This window comes from Stylophora pistillata, chromosome 10, assembly GCF_964205215.1.
Source record: "Stylophora pistillata chromosome 10, jaStyPist1.2, whole genome shotgun sequence".
NCBI lineage: Eukaryota > Metazoa > Cnidaria > Anthozoa > Scleractinia > Pocilloporidae > Stylophora > Stylophora pistillata.
Window position 1 is genome coordinate 2,750,401 of NC_142528.1, and position 22,110 is coordinate 2,772,510.

General features: G+C 38.6%; 3 protein-coding genes, 1 long non-coding RNA gene and 1 pseudogene across 4 annotated transcripts in view; 3 read left to right on the forward strand and 2 right to left on the reverse strand.

Moving 5' to 3' along the window:
- Positions 1–1,827, reverse strand: part of LOC148721358 (uncharacterized) — a 3,050-nt gene extending 1,223 nt beyond the window's left edge. Inside the window, exon 1 of the mRNA XM_088736143.1 lies at positions 1–1,827. This exon is cut by the window's left edge and continues 495 nt beyond it. Within this exon, the coding sequence (XP_088592269.1) occupies positions 1–1,827 (1,827 nt within the window).
- Positions 1,828–6,770: 4,943 nt separating this feature from the next.
- On the forward strand, positions 6,771–9,819 carry LOC148721359 (melanocyte-stimulating hormone receptor-like). The gene is made up of 2 exons (XM_088737165.1): positions 6,771–6,865; positions 8,765–9,819. Exon 2 carries the CDS (start codon positions 8,766–8,768, stop codon positions 9,735–9,737), a length of 972 nt encoding a protein of 323 aa, XP_088593291.1. The 5' UTR covers positions 6,771–6,865; position 8,765; the 3' UTR covers positions 9,738–9,819.
- A 5,198-nt stretch (positions 9,820–15,017) lies between these two features.
- Positions 15,018–16,165, forward strand: LOC148721360 (adenosine receptor A2b-like; annotated as a pseudogene).
- A 2,554-nt stretch (positions 16,166–18,719) lies between these two features.
- Positions 18,720–19,709, reverse strand: LOC148721361 (uncharacterized). The gene is made up of 2 exons (XR_015992606.1): positions 19,172–19,709; positions 18,720–19,105 (listed from the first exon to the last, which is right to left on the reverse strand). It is a non-coding gene; the product is annotated as an uncharacterized LOC148721361 (long non-coding RNA).
- A 797-nt stretch (positions 19,710–20,506) lies between these two features.
- Positions 20,507–21,394, forward strand: LOC148721362 (dopamine receptor 1-like). The gene has a single exon (XM_088736144.1). The coding sequence runs from the start codon at positions 20,507–20,509 to the stop codon at positions 21,392–21,394; it is 888 nt and encodes a 295-aa protein (XP_088592270.1).
- The last annotated feature ends 716 nt before the right edge of the window (positions 21,395–22,110 follow it).

Consider the following 22,110-nt stretch of genomic DNA (forward strand, 5'->3'; position numbering starts at 1 on the left):
GACTTTCTTCATTCTCTTCGTTTGACTGGCTTCTCCCCCTAACATGGATACACTAAGGACCTCAGAAGGTCCATCAAGGGCAAATGATTCGGCAACCTTCTTGGTGATATAAGACCTCTGGCTTTCTGAGTCAAACAAAACTCTTACAGGTGCTCTCTGGAAATCGTCTGAAACCAGCATGGCTGTCCCAGTCTGTAATAAGGTTTGTTGCATCTTGGAGTTGTATGAAGCCACGAATCCACTTAATGTTGTATGTCCCTTTTCTTCCATGGTAGGATCCCAGTCACCATGAAGTATATTGTGATGACGCCGGCCACATCCTTCGACTTTGCACTTGGGTTGGCGGCATACTGAAGAATAGTGGAAAGTATTTGCAGGCTTTAAACAGTTAAAACATAGCCGGCTCTCCCTTACTAACTGCCAGCGTTTGTCAACTGACTTTCGCTCAAGCTCTGGACATTTAAAGGTTTCATGTCCCTGCTCCTTACACACATGGCAAGCTGCATAACTTCTCCGATTTGTCTCACTTGCTAGTAGAGCGGCTGCTGAAAACACTTTCTCCCTGGTGTTCCTTGCCCCAGCTCCATCCTTGTCTCGTGCTCCACTCCCTCTAGCTGTCCCACCATTCTCACCAATCATACTAGCATTCCTTTTTCCGGCCTCCTTGGAAATCACTTGTTTATTCAGGAACTTGAAGAAAAGTTCAAGATCAACACTCTCTTCCTTTGTGTCAGTTAGTTCTAATTCCCATTTCTCGGATAACTCAGGTGGAAGTTTGGTTTCTAATATTGGAAGGAGGATACAAGAATGGGTCGTTGGCTTTTCGCCTAGGGCCTCCAGTGCTCTAATCCGATTCTTTAGCGTGTCATGGAGATCTCGCAAAAACTCTACCCCTTCGTTTGACCTTGGTAACTGGATAATTGACTTGACTAGAGATGAAATAATTATTCTTTTCCTACCAAAGCGATGTTTCAGAGCATCAACAGCATGCTGATAATTAGCACTAGTGACTTCAAATCCCTCGATTGTGTGATAAGCAATTCCTTCAAGTACTGAACGCAGGTAGGTGAATTTTTGAACAGAAGGCACATTGTCATTATCATGAATAGCAACCTCGAATTGGTCCCAAAAGTTTTGAAATTTTAAAACATCTCCATCAAATTTGGGTAACTCAAGTTTTGGTAATTTTAAATGTGACTGTTTGTGCTCCGCTGAACTCGAAGTAGTTTGTTCGTCTGCTTTGGAAATTGCTTGTCTAGATATATACTCTTGAGCTATGTCTAAAGCATTATCAATCACTCGTTGATAGTCAATCCACTTTTGAGCTTCTTCAGCAACTTCATCATCAGAAATAAGAGCAATAATTTCCTCTCTTACCTTACTACAACTCTCCATGTAACCATTCAACTTTTGAACACGATTTTCCATTCTTATGATGTTGTTGTTGGGACTTTTGCTTGTCTCAAGTATTACTTGTATCACAGCATTAATGTCCATCTTGAGGATCATTTCTTTCCTTCTTAACAACTGAAAATTACTTAACTGATGATTGGCAGACTGTGACGACGAGAGTTGACTAGTTGATGCTGCAGGCACGTAGTCAGCTGGCAAGGCTTGTTTAGAGCCTATATGAGTCGATTCCTCACTTTCGTTTTGCAAAGATGGAGGATTAGATTCTTCTTGCTTTATAGCAACTATAAGTCGAGCCATGAGAGCTGGTTTCTTTCCTTTTGCCGGTAATCCTCTCCTTTGTAACTCAGCTTTGACTAAGGAAAGAGACATTTCACTCACAATTTCCTCCGCTGTCGATGCACAGTTGTCTGCCATATTCAAAACTGTAATCGTTTCTCTCGATGTTTACTTTTCTGCTCAGTGCTTTGCTTCCCCAAAGGTTTCTCAAATCCGGCTTCGAAGGACCATAATGTTCTGTTCAGACTACTAAAATAACTTCAAGTGAAAACCACATGTATTTTTTATATACCATAATAGTAACACAACAAAATCTCCTCAGTAGGGTGGTCTCGTCATAAGTCCAGTCTCACTGGGGGGCGTGAGATCCTCCCACTGCGGGTCCGGGCCCGAACACCCACTACTGGTCATGATATGTACTCTGTGCACCGCTTCACATCTAGGCGTCATGGCTTTGAGTCTAGACAGTTTCCTGACTGCTCATCTCCATCTCAGATATCAGGAGCCTTGTTGGTGCAATGATCTTATTAGGGACCTTAAGCAGTTAGGACGGCAACGCCAAGGAAGACGTCGATTAAAACATGAATTTCTATTTTTAATCAGAATTTCGGAAATGGCTGCATGTATTTACCATCTCATACGGCGCCACAACTCAACCTCAACATAACGTATAAAAGTAGCGTTGAGTTCTAAATGGAAATCAAAATAATTTGCCATCACGGTTTCGGTTCAAAGACGACGCAAAGTTTGGTGATGTCACGTTGTTGTTTTGCAAAGGTCGGCTAAGAAATGTACTAAGTTTTAAAATACACGTGCGGAGCTATTGTTCTGCTAACTGGGTTTTTCGGTTTTTCCACGTCCTCGTTGCCGTTGCCGTCGCCGTCGTGGTTTACTTAAGGTCTCTAATGTGGATATCAGGTGTTGGTATTTCACTAGTTTGGACTTGGAGGAAGGCATGAACAGCTTTCTGCTTTGTCGCAATAATTTCGAGTCTTTGTTTCGTTTACATCACAATTGTTAATTTTAGATTATATCAAGCTATAAGACGGCACAGAAACCAACTTTACGCTAACTTATAGGTACAGCAAGTAGAACAGCATAGCCACAAAGAAAGTGCTACAAAGCCAAGAAAATCTGCAGTCAGTACACTGTAAGTACATCTTGTAGTTTTAGTTTGTCATTTGTAGCATGATTTTCATTGTAAGACGTAAAAGTGCAGACAATTTCTTTCTCTAATCCTTACTGATTGCTGTTATTTACTGTTGAAGGATAAGACCAATTTGTCAAACCATTATGGACGTACTGCGGAACATATTCCCATGCAAGTCGTAACCAAAGAAAACCGGAAAGAAAAACTTTGTTGATTGGATTAACTCAAGGGTAACCTCGTTATCAAATGATGGATTTTTATCGCAGAATATTCATCATCTAAAATGGTCTCAATCGTTTGTTCTTGTCAATAATACTGGGGACCTTAAGCAAACCACGACGGCGACGGCAACGAGGACGTGGAAAAACAAAAGATCTAATTGGCAGAACAATACCCCAGCCCGTGCGTTTTAAAATTTTGTACATTTCTTTTTCACCAAAATTTGCGTCGTCTGCCAACCGAAACCGCGACGACAAATTATTCGTCGTCTGCTAACCGAAACAGCGACGACAAATTATATCAATTTCCATTTGGAATTGTTCGCTACTTTTATTCGTTGTGTTGAGGTTGAGGTGTGGCGCCGTACGAGACAGTAAACACATGCAGTCAATTTCCAAATTCTAATTAAAAGTAGAAATTAATTTTTTAATGGACTTCTTCCTTGGGGTTGCTGTCTTGATTGCTTAAAGTCCCTATTGATATCAAAAGATTCGTCATCACGGCAAAAAAGAACAATAACAACACATGGTATCCAAAGAGGAATTCGACTTGACTGAAGCTAATGTGTTATTTATCGTTAACTAATGCGAAATATATTGCCTTTATCAAAAGGTAATTTGAAATATGATACTTTTAGTCATGTGAATCAGGGGAAGGAAAAGCATCACACACAGTGTTGAAGTTTGAGTGCTGAGTAAAGCTTTCGCCCAACCAGAGGAAAATTATAGCAAATCTAAAGCCTTTTAACAAAGGACTTCTCGTTATTAGACAGACATGCTTCACGCAAAGCGATATTTGAGCCTTACCTTTTTTTCCGCACATAATGACAAAATATGTGGGAAATAAATGACAATTTAATTGTGAAGACTTAATCCGAGTAGAGACGGTCAGGCGAAGCCTTCCAAATACGCCACTCATGGGTGCCGAGTAATGGACTCATCTAGGCCTTCAGTGCCTCGCAAGTTTTTCCCCTCATCTGTAGCCGTCAGCCACTCTTATCAACTTGTGTTCCTATTGGTCAAGCCGTGTTTACGATACGATGATCACGATCATACTTTGCGGCACACTTCGTACTTAGGTGCATCTCCATGGTTAGAAGTAGTTTGAAATTCAGAGGTTTTTTCTAGGCGATTTTTGCAGAAATTTTGAGTGTAGTGACTGGTTTAAATAATAAGACAAGATTTTCCAGTTGATTGGTTGATTTCACAGCGAACCGGCCAAGTCGCTACCTCGTGTCTCAAAAATGTCTGTGCTTATAAGCTATCAGAAAAATTTCATTAATGATCGTCTACCTGTTTTTCTTGACTAAAATAATAAACCGGAAGGCATATGCTTTTAATTCACTGCCGCTTTGATGAGGAAGCATAAAGGCTTTTAAAAGAAGTTTAATGGAAAAAAAAAAAAGAGGATTTCTTTTTTAAGGAAAATTATTTTCTACTCCCCTAAGACAGTTTAGATGATGCTTAAAAACCCAGGAGCAAAGCCAATATATAGTCTCATTAAAAAGAAACCCGCAAGACTATTTAGTTCATCTGAGCAACATATGATCATCCGATAGACCTCATCAGAACACATCTTCCAAACAGTCTTCAATTCAGTTCATTTTTTACATAGATAGTCTTAATTTGGTTCTAGAGACCCATAATGAAACCCGATTTCAATCTAATGGAAGAAACAGCAATCACTTTAATGGATTTGATCAATATTGATCTTGTCTTGAACACATTTTTAATACAGACATCATGTTGAACAGTTAACTAATCATCATCACCAAGCCTCACGCTAATGTTTGTAAATTCATCGCTGAATCCTGCTATTTATTGGTGGAAATCTATCTAGGCAAGTTCTCTACTACATTTTAACATCTGATTTCCACGTCATTCCTTCGAATGGAATATTTTAGTTGAGTATTGAAAGTAACCAATTGCATCCTTTGTAATTCTTAATCGTTTTAAATAAGTTGTCCCATTAGTTGTTAGTTAATAGGTTTTTAACTATATTATATTGTTAGGCCTTTTTTAATAGTTCCATTAGAAAATAGTTGATAGGTTATTAATTGTGTCCCCAATTAGTAGAGGGTTTCCTTAACCCCATCGGCTACGAATGGAAATGTGTGTGCGAATGGAAATGTGTGTACGAATGGAAATGTGTGATCAAAACAATGCCGTCTTGACAAAACCTCTCGAGGGGACCAGGGGAGCTAACTGGTTTGTTTGTCGACTGCAGGTCGCTGGCTACCCTCGCCGGGCTTATTTTTGTTACCCAACATACTGTGCGATCGGCCAACGGGCCGCAAATGGTTCAAGCAGCCAAATTCGAAATTGGAAAGCCGATCGATCTGGAGATAAAAGCATCGCTAGTGAAAGATCTGTGGAAGGAATTGGGAATCGAGTGAATGGAAATGAAACTGCAACATCTCTGCTTTGATTTTCTGGAGGAATCGAGACTGGTGGTAATTTTTTGGCGGAATTATTCGCTTCAGGCGACGGACACTTTTAAAATAGGTTACCGGCCTTGTCTTTCTTTTAGCAGTTGAACACCAACATAGCGATAACTCGCCGAAAACGCTTCAAAATGGCCTGAGTTGCTCGGAATCAAAAAAGAAAACAACAAAGCAATAAGGTAAGCCCATTTTATTTCAAAACAAGACATTTTTTCCTCTCTTTTAAGGCAAACCGATAACAACCCATACAAACCTTTATAAATATAAGACGTTGCGCAACACGTTAAGAGTCACGTCCGCTTTTCAAGTAGTGAGCTTGGGCTGCCTGTGCTTGGGCTAGCTGTGATGCGCTTTGATATTTGAATTCCGCAGTAAGGGCAAAAGGATACGCGTACCTACAAAGCGATTTAGCCAGAATGGGTGGTAAAACGGAGCAGCTCTCGGATCGATGCAGCGGAATTTGGAAACTTTTGCCGCTGGAAAGGATAAGTAATAAGTAATCGCTCTCACGGGTGGAAATTTGAGAGAGATCGGTCGACTTTTGTGCAATTTGTCGGCCTTCGAGTGGCGACGGTTGGTGTTCGGGACCGGTTGAAGTTTCCAGCCTTGAGTTTTTTTTTATACACAGTTGACCGGTAGCACCACACGCGTTACAAAGAAAGTCGCCAAAACAGCGTTAAAACGACCGTTGGCAACAAAGCAGGTACAGAAAAAAGGTAAGGAGACTGCACATGTTTTATTCCTCGCTTTTACTATCCTTTTAAATTTTTCTTATTTTTTTTAATTTTTCCTTTTTTAACGGCCCACACGTATGCTTGAAATTCGATCTTAATATGTTAGTTATTGCCGTTAATAAACTTTACATCCAAAAGTCACACACAGCAAGCTTGGGCCACTTGTGATCTATCCTCTTTTTCAGTGGTAATTAGGCATTCATTTCCTCTTACTTCCCAACTTACGTAGACAGAAATATTAGCATTCGGTTTCCAATGTTACAGCTATTGTTACTTGCAGTTAGTCAGTTTTAAAATTCATCCTGTGTATCTGTTTTCATTGCCGATTGTTCAATTCTCTCCATATCGAGAGTTGAAATGAGTTCATGATCAACCTTCCTACACGCAACGAATCGCAGACATTTTCCTCATTATATGGAAAAACAATCTGCTTGGTAAAATAGCCAATTATCGCGGCGACATGATAACTGATAACACATTTTGTTAGCATAGATATTTATAGCTGTTTTTGTAAGCTATCACGAATAAACCTAAAGCAGAGTAGTATGCTTTTTAGACGAAGACACGACCGTGATAACCGGAACTCTGAAGTTTAACATGACTCTTACTCAAGTTTTTGAGAACTGAAAGGTATTTATCATGTATGGTTTTCGAAAATTGCAAGCAACTTTTCGTAACTTATTCGATAAGAGTTTAATTCAGGGTAAATAGGAGTGACTTGGAAGAACTGAGTCGATTCTTAATATTTTGAAAAGTTTTCAGTATTTACGCGCCTATATTTAGAAAATTGTTCAGTATTGAGATCAGTTTCACTTGCTCCAACTTCATCTTGTGTGAAGGTGAGACAAAAGACAAATTATCACAAACATGTTAGTGTTCTTTCTATTTCAAAGGAGTAAATTTCATCGCGGAAGCTAATAGAAAAAGATATAAGCTTGACACAAACTCTTCCTTTCTTCGTCATGCACGGTAATTAATGCTAAAAGAAGGAACTAACAAATATCAATTTTGTTGCTCTATTCGTAGCTTAAGACAAGGTGTGCTAATCCCCAGACACGCTCTTCTCCCAGCCTTTTTTTAATGTTTCTTTGTGCATCTTTAAGAAGGGCAGGTGAGCTCGCCCCCGCTCGAACTGACTGGTGCTCACAATTTCAATGATGAATAAATTGTTTTAAGTAAAGTAATATAAATGTTTCAAAATTTTCTCCATTGCGCAAAAATCTCAACTATTTCACGAATCCAGCGAGGGAACCTCAAGGTTAACAAACTGTCAAGACCTCAATAAATGTATTTCTAACTAAAGAAACTCACATCCGCTTCTGATTCTGAATTACAAATTCCCTTTATTTGGTGCTCAACAGTATGCAAATAGATTTAAATAAAAATCCGTAATGCTTCTTACAAAGTGCATACCCTAACATGCATTATAACATCATGACGTGTGTTTGTCCAATGTCACTCCTATTGAGTTACAATGGTATAAATCTCTTAGTAACTACGGCCGTGCGGATATATCGTGGCGGATGCAGTCACATTTGGCTGCAACGTTCCTGTCCAATTCAGCTGCGAGAGGCTAGAGAAGCTGTAATTGCTGTCGGCTATGCCTCGAGCAACTTTTAAGCTTCTATGGCGCTCTCTAAACTTCCCGCGTACATCCGTGTTCTGTAGCTCTTTGTAAGAATCATCTCACTTTGAAATGAATTGTCGCACATTATAATAAAATAGTCTCGCTTTGTCATTAAAAAGCTGTGATAATTTTTTCTAACAATCCATGTTAAGACGTCGTTTTTAAATTAGGTTTTTAAAGGAACACGAGTTGTTTTAATTATATTTATTAGTTTCCCACCATTTCTGCACGTTGTATATTATAGAAAGTTATAATCCCGGTAGGAACATAGGTTACGTTATTACGCCCTATGTTTTTTTTTTTCATTTTCAATTAGCTCAGCATCTAGAAGTTCAGTATTACGATAAGAAAATTAATAATAATGACGAAGATGGTGATGCAGGACTTTCGCCATAACGGACACTATCTGCACTTCCACAGAAAGACCGAGCTGTTACAAAGTGCGACAGGCTTTGTTACAAAGTATGGCAGCTTTTTTAATACAGAGTGTGACAAGCTTTATTAATTTTATTACAAATTGTGACGGGTATTCCGAAATAAAACGGAACAATTTATACTTCAATAAACGTACGCTAAGCATGAACCAGTCGTTAAATCATTTAAGGAGAGAAGGTCATTCATCTTGCCATTTATTAACTTTGAACTGAAGTGAGTTCAGTCATTCGCATACTACCGGGTATAGGCAATATAAAGCTAAGCAAATATGTCACCTGTTTTTACGTAATTTTATGAGAACAGAAAGTAACAGGCGGACGTTTTATGTGATATGTGATATCGCTGGCTATAAGGGAGCGAAAACTACACGATCGATAGGATGACGATCTCCAGTCAGAAAGCTTGAAGTCAGTTTACTGTAAGCTTCTTTGTGGCGATGTTCACAGTAGTTTTCTTTTTGACCACAGAATGGAAGTCTGGTACATCGTTAATCTCGTCTTGAACGCCATAACATCTTTCACCACCATTGTGTTCAACACTTGTACAATCTACGCGATGAGGAAAACTTCTTCTTTACCGGGACCTTTCAAAACACTTCTCCTGAGTCTTGCAGTTTCTGATCTTATCGCTGGTTTGTTAGCTCAGCCATTGTACATCCTACTAATTGTCATTTTGTCCAAGCAAGACACCTCGGAGAATTTCTTAGCGTCCACCCTACTACTGGTCATCGTATGTGCTCTATGCACCACTTCACTTCTCAGCGTCATGGCTTTGAGTATAGACAGGTTCCTTGCTGTTCATCTTCATCTCAGATATCAGGAGCTTGTGACTCACAAACGCGTTGTTGGTGCAGTGATCGTGACATGGATATCAAGTGTGGGTATTTCATTAGTTTGGATTTGGAGGAAGGCGTATACAGCCTTCTCCTTCGTCGCAATAATTTGGAGTCTTTGTTTCGTTTCCATGACAATTGTTAATTTTAGACTATATCAAGCTATCAAACGCCACAGAAACCAAATCCAGGCAAGCTTACATGTACAGCAAGTAGCACAGCATAGCCAGGTAGAAAGTGCTACAAAGCCGAGAAAATCTGCAGTCAGTACACTGTATGTGTATCTTGTAGTTTTAGTTTGTTATTTGCCAATGTATTGTTGTATAATTTTCATTACAATACATGGAAGTGCAGACAGTTTCCTTCGCTACTCACGGACCGTTATGTTTTTCAACTCTTCATTGAATACTGTTATTTACTGTTGGAGGATAAGACCAATTCGTCAAACCATGATGGACGTACTGCGGAACATATTCCCATGCAAGTCGGCATCTGAATCAGTGCCAACGAATCTTCGCATGAGAGAACAAGAACAGCACATGGCATCCACACTACGAGAAATTTACAAGAAAGTTGAGGCGGTTGTGACCTTAATCTTGACTGAGTAATTAGTACACTTTTAGTACTGTGTATCGCACTTATAACAAAAATCGTTATGAAAAATAATGCGTTCTATCATAAGACACATGAATACTTGGAATAAAAATCTTAATTTTAAGCGCTCCGATAAGAATCATATCTATGCTCTTCTGGTTTTGATCGGATTTTGTTAGAAAAATTTGTGGGTTACTGATGCTCAATGTGCCATTAAAAAAAAAAAAAACCGTGACAGTAAAAGTGGGTTTCTGTGACAATCTTTGTTGTCAAACAACAACAAACATATGAAACATATGTATGAACTGCGGTTATGAGACGTATATGTGAACGATCCTTCGCAGTAAAGCACTATTTGAGCAATAGTGAAAATCAGACCTGAAAAAATTTCAGGCCTGTACGGGATTCGAACCACTGACCTCTGCGATACTAGTGCAGCGCTCTACCAATTGAGCTAACAAGCCAACTGGGAGCAGGCCATCAAATTAATTCGACATAAACCCGTAGATGATAAATCAAACAACAACAAACATATGAAACATATGTATGAACTGCGGTTATGAGACGTATATGTGAACGATCCTTCGCAGTAAAGCACTATTTGAGCAATAGTGAAAATCAAATTTTCCAAACTGTCATCCTCTCAAGTCACTGTTTAAATAGGTAATCTTTAATTTGATTCTAGTTTGATTCACCGTTTTAAAACCTGAGTTGTGAGTCTCGCTGCCCCCGCTATGCATTAGCATATTATACAATCCCAATATGTAAAGTAGAGGTTCGTTTCATGAAATATAGGAAATTCAAAACTCTTTTACTTAAATCTTAGAAATTTATGTCAGTTCAAGAAAAAGGACGCGAATGCTTTTTGCGAATTTTAATCAAAAAACGTTTTGAGATAACTAGGATTAATGTGGATCTTATTGATACAGAATTTTGATCACCGGCCTTTCGTCAACAAAGATTAAGTTATCGGTAGCTCCCCGTCGAGTGGTCGCCGGTTCACCACTAAGCACAGCTCCTCCCCACCGTGAAACACAGGAGAGTGTTTGACATAATACAGAATACAAATGCAAGAAAGAAGAGTCAACCTGACAAGTGCGAGCATCGTTAATTTTGACTTGAACGCATCATCAGCCCCGATAGCGGATGTTACTAAAATTGGTTACGTGGAACGGTGAACGGGGAACGGGAAACGGAGAACGAGGAACGGGGAACGGGGAGCGGGAAACGGGGAACGGGAACGGAGAACGGGAAACGGGAAACGGGAAACGGGAAACGGAAAACGAAAAAGAGGAACGGCGAACCGGGAACGGGGAACGGGGAACTGGTGTACAGCAGTAACCCGCCTTAGAATTCAAAACGGCGGAGTAAAGGGAACTAAAAGTGTCTGGCAACTAGTTTTGAGTACGTGCTCTTCGAACGCGATCGTCGGAGCAAAAAGCATGGACGGTAAGAGTAGGTTTTATTGAAGGACTTTACTTTGAAATGTTGAGTGCCTCATAAATTTAGTTTTTTTCTGGCACACATTGCAGGTTGCATAGAAATCAAATCCTCGGAGAGGTAAGTATCTTACAATTCATGCACAACATTTGAACAATCAAATCAGAACTACAAGCTCGCGGCATTTATTCTTATATTCATAGAGTAATTGTACTGAAAGGTAATGAAGTTTACCTCCAATATCTTCACTGTTACAACCTAGCAATGTCAATAATGTTGTAAAGCAAACAGCTGAATGACTTTCACGCCCATTATGGGAATCACTTTCTCTTGAATATGATCAATGCAGTGTAAATATTATTGTAAGCATTAGCATGAATGTGAATTCATACACCTACATTCTTGAAGACATAACTGATATTTTCCTGTTAAATTAAATGTTATTAAAAGTTCTGTCAATGTTTGATTTCTCCATTGTTTACATGGAAGTTTATGGGTCGATACAATAATATGTTCCTGATGTTATTTTGCGGTAAGGTAAGCAGATATCTGCATGTTGTAACTTTAATAACTAGGCTGGTTATTACGTTTCCTAGCTCATTTTTGTTAATATAAAACATTACCTCCTTGCTACTTATCTGCAAAAAATGCTGTTGGGCAATGCAAACAACCAACATACCCAAACCCTGCCAAAAGATGCAGATTTCAAGAAGGAGAAACAAAGAGGGACGTCAGAACAGATGGTGGCAGCCATTGCAGAAACGTTGACTTCGAATACTCGCCTCGGAATACTAGGCTTCGTGGCTTCGCCTGGGCAGTAGTTAAATAAAAGCGAGTCGTCTAATTCCGCTGCAAGCGGCGACCTAGCGATAAAATCAGTGTTTGTAAACATCGTTTACGCCGCCATTTTGAATTCTCAGGTGGGTTACCGTTGTACACCCGTTCCCTATTCGCCGTTCCCCGTTCCCCTTCCCCCTTTCACCGTTCCTCATTATCCCTTTCCCGTTACCAGTTTTAATAACATCCCCCGATAGCCATCATTTTGAACAATTTAACAATCCACGTCATGAGAAAGACTGTCGTCGTTACCAAAGCTTCTAAAAATATTACTGCTGAGTCTTGCTGTCTCTGATCTTGCTGTTGGTTTAATAGCCCGGCCATTATTTATTGCATTGAAGATTTCAAGGTACTATAGCCCATTTACAGTCAAGTTGTTCGGTGGAAATCTGCATGCACTTTCTAACACATTGTTCCTCGGTGTCATGGCTCTGAGCGTGGACAGATTCTTGGCTGTTCAAATTCATCTCAGATATTAGGAGCTTGTGACGTACAGGCGTGTCGTTGGTGTGCTGATTTTACCGTGGGTGTTAAATATTGTTTTTTCAGCAGTTTCCTTGAATTGGATCCACGTTAAAGTTGTAGTTCTCGTAATTTGGAGTATCTCTTTTATTTGCATAGCAGTTATAAGTTGCAGACTTTATTTTGCAGCAAAACGCCATAAAAATCAAATTGAAGCCCTACAAGTTCAACAAGCAGCGCCGAATGGTGAATGGACGATGCTAGGAAGCTGAGAAAATCTGCAGTCGTCAGGGTATTCTATTTATATTTTGTATTCATAGTTTGTTACATGCCAATATATTCTTACTAGTGTTGTTGTCCGGTTAAATTTTGGGAAACATCGCTTCAGCAGCACTGCATCATATCATTTTTATTGTTTCTCTCAGACTCTAATGTTTGTAAATTCTTCGTTGAATCCAATTATTTACCATTGGAGAATGAAAGAAATTCGATATTCTACCATTGGCATACTACGACAGATATTTTCATGTCAGAATTATGGATGATCAAGATAGAAAAATTTTACAGAACTGACTCGGCTTTCCATTCATGTGTCTACTATTTATGTAACAGTGACTTTTAAACCTACTAAATTGAGGTTGGAAAGGTTAATAATGTCTTAGTAACTTAAGTATAAACTTCGCTCAGAATTCGATCATATACATTTGTTGCCTCCTTATTCGGGGTGCGTTTTGGAAAATTTAGCAAAGTACCGACCCTGTAGTCTTTTGTACGTATTCGGTGATTGTGTCAAGCGATTTTAGCCACCCTCCCTTTGAAAAGAAACTAGTTCACGGACGCAAGTTTATGCCTTATTCCAAACAAAATTATTCGACTGCAACACCCCTGGAAATAAATTTTGGTATGGTAAAAAGAGGAAATATTCAAGATCACAAGATTTTCTACCGTTTTACGATCATTGCTGGTGCAGAAGATTATAAATCATTCATTTCTTGATTGGCATCAACTTTACAGCTAATCAGGCAAAACTGACAATGACACAGTTTTTTGTCGGGTTGGACAAAGCAGGATCTACATACATACTTTAGTTTATAGAAGGTTGCGCAGTTTGTAAAACTTAGTGGAGTATTGACGCGAAAGATTATATGAAATTAAAACTGATAAAAGTAAAGTGATTATGCAAAATAACTGAAATCGAATGCCGGTTAACGGGCCCCCTCAAACTGAAGATTGACTCCTCTTAGATGTCAAGACCCAATCTGGTACCCAAGCAGCTATGGTTAATAAAGCTTAAGAGCTTAGACTCCTTAATCCCAAGGGACCAGTCCTTATTTATTGCCTTAGGGAGTGGGAGATTCCGAGGGGATCCCATGCTTTTTTCAGGGAGAGCGGAGGAGGGATCGGTCGTTGTCAACAGAGTATAAAGGGGAACTATAAAATACTGACTAACTTTTTACTGTCAATGAGCGTAGGGAGTTATAGGACTATTACAGAGCCTTATAGGGGCATCTGGTGAATTTATCTTGACTCAACAACCAGAATCCTCCCTTCCCTCCCCCCCCCCCCTTCCCCACGTTGTCTTACGAAAATTTTTCAAGATGAAGTTGGCAAAGGAAAGAAAAAGGACGTGAGTTCCATAGGTATTTTTTTTAACTTATGAAGAGTTGTTCATGACGCGCAATAAAGAGTTCTCAAGTAATTGTTCCATTTTTACTCTGACAACAAAGCAGCCTTCTGTTACAAATTAAAAAAAGAAGGCGTAACTCAGCTTTGAATGGCTTTTATGCAAATAGTTTGGTTATTGAACAGGAGAATACCGCTCATCTGTCTAATTATGACATCCACATGGTGGGAAACATCGTCGATATCTTGATGATTAGTAAAACCTCCTTAGTCTTAAGTCGTAGTTTTTTAGTTTGGTATATGTCTGAAAGCCAGAAGCTATTTAACAATTATTCCACGAGCGCGCGTTGTATATGAGATGATAGATAGCCAACGAGGCGCTACGCGCCTCGTTGGCTATAATCATCTCATATCCAAAAAGCGCGAGTGGAATAATTGGTTTATTAAAAACGTTAAATTAAATTATTAAATTTTATTAAATTTTTAGCTCCCTTTTAATTTTAAGCTGACACGTACACTTGCCATATTTGTAGATTATGGTATATTGGCTGATATACCATAATGGCTAAGCCAATAAAAAGTCTCGAATTGCATTATCCAATGACCCAGTTTTTAATAATATTCTTTACACTTAGTTTTAACTTGATACCCATAGCATGAGCACTCGATTTTTTACTTTTTCATTTCATACTCATTTGCTATCAATGACCATGTTTGTTTCCTCCTTTTTTCGTTTATTTTTACCTTGTCTCAGTCTCGTTGCCAATCTTTCGTGAAAATAAAGACTTGAAATCGAAACCAGGAATGATATCACAATAAAACATCGAGTAGATTAGAAACACATTGAATGTTAGTACTTCATTTGGGGCACTATGATTCATATCCCATGTTGTCAGCTCTTCATTTTGCATGTCTCCTCTCAAAGTAGCTGAAGACATCTGGCTTGGTTTAGACTAAATATTTGCATGCATCTTCAAATTGACAAGCTTTCAGCTTGAATAAAACCGCGTGGAATTGAACTTTTCATATAAACGAGTAACTTCCCTCGTAGCAAAATGGCAGATGATGAACGTACACGACATTCTACGTATTTCATTAATGTCGTCATGAGCGCCCTTTCAGCAGCATTGATAGCGATCGTTTTCAACAGTATAACAATTCAAGCCATACGGAAAACTTCCTCTTTACAAGAACCTTTGAAAATGTTGCTGCTGAATCTTGCCGTCTCTGATCTCGTAGTCGGTTTCGTAGCTCAGCCGTTGTTCATTGCAAGTGTCTCAAGTAACCTTGATATCAAAAGTTTATGGCTCATCCAATTTGCAATCGTTAACGTTTCGTTCTTTGGTATCATGGCACTATGTCTGGACAGATTCCTGGCTATTCATCTCCACCTCAGATATCGAGAACTTGTGACCCACAAACGCGTTCTTTGTCTGGTAATCTTAGCATGGGTACTCAATGCTATTCTTTCATCCGTTTGCGTTTGGGTCACTACTGATGAATCAAAATTAGTCAACATCAAAATCATCCTTTGGAGCATTTGCTTCATTTTCATAACTGTTACAAGCTTCAGACTTTACTTTGCATTAAGACTCCATGCAAACCAGATTCAGGCTTCACAAGTACAGCAAGCCGCACAGAATGGTGAATTAGCAAATACCGTCAGGCTGAGGAAATCCGCCGTCAACACATTTTATGTATACTTTGTTTTTTTAGTTTTTTATTTGCCTTTTTTTTGTTCACTTCTTGCCAAGCAATTCTTTGAGTGCAAACCAAATTGGTGCTAGGATTTTTCTTTTTACTGTCGCACACTAATGTTTGTAAATTCATCTCTGAATCCTATTATCTACTGGGGGAGAATGAGCAACGTTCGACACTCAGTAAAGGACCTAATGCGAAATATAATTGCAAGGCTTAAATGTGGATAAGCCAGTCCACTTATTTCTTCTTATTATTTAATTTCCCCAGGCGGTTTTTCTCTTTTTTTTTTTTCTCAATTCGGTTGCAATGCAATGAAAGTCGCTCGTAACAAAGAGTAAAAAATAGTCAAATAGTCAAGCGTTCGTTTAAAATACACCTCTCCCTTGAATGACTCATTTTATAATTATAATAAATAAAATGTACTAAGAGGGTGTTACTAAAAAAAAAAACATAATGAAACCCTCAAGCGTTAAGATACAAGTGTTGTGCACGTGAAGCGTTTCTACCCTCTGAATCGATTTCCTTGTTTTATCGTGTCTTCGATTGTTTATCAAGTAAGCCGCAGTTTCTCTCCCGCTAAAAAAGAGATTTGAAGAATGTAACTGGAAGCGTAGCGGCATATAAAATTAAAGTGCACCTACACCCAAAAAATTTTTTTCGCTTAACGAAGTAAGCTTATTTTTTTGAGTATTTCTGCGCAAAAATTTTTTTATTTGCTCAAATCTTCAATTTTCTATGCCCAGTCAAAATACGGAAAATCGGCCGCCATCTTGCCCCACGACCGAGTTTAAAGAAGAATGGCTCTAGCGGGTAATGTGACGTCAAATCGAGAACACGAAAGTCTGCATCTCTCACATTTTCACTTGTTTGGGAAGATTGTCGTTGATATTGTCCGAAATATGCCGACTAGGTGTCTTGTATGAAGAATGTATAAAGCGTGATACCCTCTTGCAAATTTCGCACGTTGCTACATCCTTCTACAACACACTTAGTCGGCATATTTTCGGACAATTATCGACTACAACCTTCCCAAACAAGTGAAAATGTGTGAAATGCAGACTTTCGTGTTCTCCATTTGACGTCACATTACCCACTAGAGCCATTCCTCTTTAAACTCGGTCGTGGGGCAAGATGGCGGCCGATTTTCCGTATTTTGACTGAGCATAGAAAATTGAAGATTTGAGCAAATAAAAAAATTTTTGCGCAGAAATACTCAAAAAAATAAGCTTACTTCGTTAAGCGAAAAAAATTTTTTGGGTGTAGGTGCACTTTAAACAATGTTGCATTATATCAGGTATATTTTGGAGATCCTCTTTGAAAACCATATTTTATATGAAAATGTCATCTCAATAAAAATTATTATTATTATTATTATTATTATTATTATTACTTCTAGGGCGTTAGCCACATATGGATTTGCAGTATAATATGACTGTTGAATAAACTCACGTGTGATAGGAAATTAGTACAAGTGAATTCTTGTAGAAAGTGAGCAAGCTTTGTTTCCCACTAGGAATTACGCATTTGGGTAAGGACTTCCTTAGCTAATAAATGCAGCATTTTTAACCTTGAGATGGATAGAACGTAGACATTACAAAGTTGAATTGTGAAGAATAAAGTCAGTCCGATTTGAGCGAAAGTTTTGCAGTCCAAGAATGTTAAACCAGCGCGAGCGGAACTTCTCTCGAACACAAGTCGGAAATTTTGTGAATTCAGCGCGACTCTTTGGCTCTACTTTGGGTTCTAACTTTGGTGGAACCTCGTGTTGATAACACTGCACGAAATTGAATAAAGGAACCACAAGAAATTTAACACTTAAAGGGCTCTGCGCGAACAGATGAATCAGAGAAAAAAACTGTCATTTGTTGTTAATTCTTATTCTGACAGCACAAGCTTTTGTGACAAAAATTGAGTTTTCAATTCAACTGACTCGATATTTCAAAATCTAGAAAATTGCAAACCATTCTGCTGTCTATTTTCGTGATGGTTCATGTTTTCAGATACAATGAAATATATGAAGTTCATATATTTTGAACTGCGGTATTAGATACGTATGATGCACGATCCTCGCAGTAGATAGCGCTATTTAAGCAATAGCGAAAATCGCTATTGCTTAAATAGCGCCATCTACTGCGAGGATCGTGCATCATACGGTTCATGTTTTATAAGTAATTGTTTGATTCAACTTTCTCTTCATTTTGTGATTCAGTTTAGAGAAGGGGTTCGGGTCAAAGACACTGTGGATAAATTAGTAGAATAAAATTATGCGATATGAATTCATAAGGCCTCAAGGTCTGCCTTGAGCGCTGCTCATTGGCTAACGTGGCATTATTTCTCATTTACTCTTTATTTAAGTCAGTCTCATTTCAAATCTTTTATGAATATAAATGTTTGCACCCGAAGCGTGGGACGACATCAAAAGAAAAAAACAGACTAGAACGGGAATTCATTGGATCTCACCAGTTTAGTTAGGAACTTACTAATCGGCACACTGTCGCTTTGAATTTATTCATAACCCAAGTTGTAACCCGCCATCATGCTCCTATCAGCAACTTAAGACATCTGGCTTGGCTTGGGCATAAAACATTACCGTATATTGCTAAACTGTTATTCGCTCAGCTCATACTCTGTTAAACCGTTCCGCCGGTAACCATCGAAATTTGTTCAAAATTTCATGTGACATATCAGGAGTGGTGCAAATCAAATTGAACGCGTGTGTCCATGCAGCTGACAATCTGAATCAGCCATAACGCCTAAAATTGATTTTATAAAACTGGAATGCCTGTTAAATTGTATATACGAGATCTTCTATTCGTGATTCCGATAACTCTCCATATAGCTAATTTAATGCTAGCTAATAGAAATATACTTGGATGAGAATATATGACCATCTGAAATTCATAAACTATAACGTCATCACAAAACGCTGGAAAGATGGTGAAGTTTCATCCGCTACAGCGCGCTTTCAAAATATTTATTTATCTTTTGTAGATTTAACTTTTACATGCATTCCCTCAATACTTTGAAATAGAATTTTGAGGAGCGCGACTTGGTTAGTTACCTAACTTTGCAAATTATTCTGAATACCAAACGTCACAGGTAGTGTGATACCTTAAGGACGTTGAAAGGTTGCTTCTAAAATTAATTATTTTGCCAGAATGTTCCATATTTGAAGATACTTATTGTGTCCTGTGAAGAGGAAAACAATTCAGAAGCTCCAAAGCCACAAGTGAACGATATCACAGATATACTTGTTGTTTATTCCACAGAAACATTTGCTTGTGTCGAAAACTCGACTAACCAGCAAAGGAGAGGTTTTCTGCAAAGAGAAGACACGCTTAAAACAAACGAAATTACAACATAAACAACTGAAATGAAAACTCACCGACTGTTGGAGCTTAGGGTTTACAAACAACCACAATACACGGAACAAAACATTTTTGAAATGAACGCGACGATTTTCCCCTTCCAAGCACATAGGCGATTGCCCGGATGTTCACGTAAACATAGGCCCGCAATGGGAGCTACAATACTGTTTCTTTTTTAATACAAGAGAGTGACGTTTAAAATGACATAGTCTTGCATACTCCTTGAAAGACTTTGTATAAACTTTCTCAACCCTGGAGGAACACCAGACCAAACTACCTAAAAATCAGAATACGTTTTACTGTGGAGTTCAATCAAAACTGAGTTATATATGACTTTACAACTCAAAACATTTAAACCATCTGTCAGAACATCTTTAAGTTTCAGTGATCTTACACGGAAATATCGTTCATGCACATCAAACTATTATAAACTCTTCTGAAAATTTCTACGGCCAAAATGGAACATCGTTGCACTTGAAAAAGCCTCCATGTGACCAGTTTAGGGATCAGGACAAAGGTACCCTTATTGTCTAATTGATTTTGACTTTTGCTCTAACTTGGAATAAACCTGGCATAACAAATTTGCATAGACCATCTGACCATCAGAGTCAATGAATACACTTTTGAAACTGTCATCGATTTTCAGTAAATTCATCGCGTAAAATTATCAATTATCGGGGCATAACAAATTTGCATAGACCATCTGACCATCAGAGTCAATGAATACACTTTTGAAACTGTCATCGATTTTCAGTAAATTCATCGCGTAAAATTATCAATTATCGGGGCATAACAAATTTGCATAGACCATCTGACTATCAAAGTCAGTGAATCTCGCTTTTGAAACTGTCATCACTTTCTGTAAATTTATCGCGTATAGTGATCGATTATCATTGTTTACAAACAGAATGGGTTTTCAATGGAAATTCTACCATACGAAATGCTTCCGCGTAAGAGAATTCAAACTGACGTTGTTGTCATTATTATGTAAATTCAAAAGGCAGTTCGAGTTTCATTTCATTTTCGGATGTTCGTATAAAACAAAAACAAACGAGAAATAAAGAATCTCAAAGTCTTCATCAATTGGCCTTCTCCCTTGCTTTATAAACATCATACTCGGAGGACATATTACGAGAAAAAGGTTTTCCCAAATTAATTTTTGCAGGTTCACGGGAGGTAGGCCCCCAAATGGTTTGGCAGATGGCAATTAATATCAAAATTCATCAATCAAGATCGCCGGGAAGTCATAGATAATTTAAAGCTGCTTTCGTTGACGAGAAGTTACCATTATGTCCACTGTTAGTCTCCTGTTCTACTATCCACGCGTTTGGTCTTCATCTGCGTCCTAAACAATGACAAGCGCTGAGGGCCCCTATCGTTCATCAATGGTCGCCAATTGTGTGCTCAACGCATTGTTATCCTACACCGCCATCACATTGAACATCATAACAATTTACGCAATGAGAAAAACCTCGTCGCTACCGAGGCCGTTAAGGACATTTTTACTGAGTCTTGCTATCTCAGATCTTGGTGTTGGTATATTTGTACAACCTTATTACGTTGTGCTTTTAGTTAGAGAGTTGAAAAGCGCCGATCCTGTTGACGAATCAACAAATAAAGCCATGCTTGCCATCGCGGATACCCTCTCCATAGCTTCAATTCTCACTGTTTTCGCCCTCAGCATGGACAGATTCCTAGCTGTACATCTTCATCACAGATATCAGGAGCTTATCACTCACAGACTCTCTGTTTTGGCTGTGATATCAATCTGGATGTTCAGTGTATTTCTTGGAGTATCTGGCAATTTTTGGATGCCTTCCTCCCTTCTGATTTTCCTTCCTGTTGTCCTTGGGTTCTGTTTTATGTGCACAGGATTAGTTTACTGCAGGATTAATTTTGCTTTACGGCGCCACACGAGGGAAATTCAGTCCTTACGAGTGCGGCGAGCCGAGCAGGATGACGGTGACATGGAACAAGCCACAAGGATGAGGAAAATTGCCATTACTACATTTTACGTGTATCTTGTGTACTTGGTCTGTAATTTGCCTGAATACTGCACTAGTATTGCTACTACTGCCAATAACGAGCCTAGCGTTGCTTTGAAAACTTTTAGGTTTTACAGTTGGACTCTTGTGTGTATGAATTCATCGCTAAACCCCGTTATTTACTGTTGGAGTATGAGGCACATTCGACACACCATCATTAATGCTCTCAAAAATATACACCCGTGCGGAAAGTGAGCGACACAGAAAAATAACAAGTCGAACTCCTATGGCTATTGCACCTGACAGTTATTATGTGAGTGGATACAATAACACAACTTAATAAGCTTTTTGAACTAACAGCCTGCATAAAGTAGTGATAAAATGGTTTACTTGTAATATTCAAAATTGATCTCTAGTAATAAGGACAAAATCACCGTACGGAGCCTGTCTAAACGAGAATATTGGTGCAATTTTTGCTGCTGCTCCTCTGCTAACGACATTGGCACAGAAAATAAGTGCTTTGTATTTATGATAGCCTAATTTAGATGCAACATGAAAAGGCACACATCAAAGCGTGTCGGTTGCTATTGTACATATCTTAAAAGGAAATTTCTACGTAATTTGAATACAAATGTTAAGCATGGTGATAATTGGAATTAGAATAGAGAGTTTCAGCTATCTACTTTTTCTAGTTCTACAATATATTAGAGAGCTATCACATAAAAAAAACAAGCAAAAAACACCTCAATTTTCATGGCTCAGTAATTTTGCATCGATGGAAAGACAAAGAACTTTTGACTGATACAGCGTTGTCGCTCAGCCAAAAACCATATAATTAAACTTTGAATTGACCTTTTAGTTGCTTCCACAGTAGACGCCGACAACTCCCTGACGAAATGAATTCAGGGAAAGTGTTTTTTTTTTATTCTGTCGCTTTTCCTCCAGTGGAAGCTTTTATATTTTCATTTTAT

What these genes read in the sequence shown, in the direction of transcription:
- LOC148721359 (XM_088737165.1), top strand. Translation starts at nt 8,766, where the DNA reads ATGGAAGTCTGGTACATCGTTAATCTCGTCTTGAACGCCATAACATCT.
- LOC148721362 (XM_088736144.1), top strand. Translation starts at nt 20,507, where the DNA reads ATGACAAGCGCTGAGGGCCCCTATCGTTCATCAATGGTCGCCAATTGT.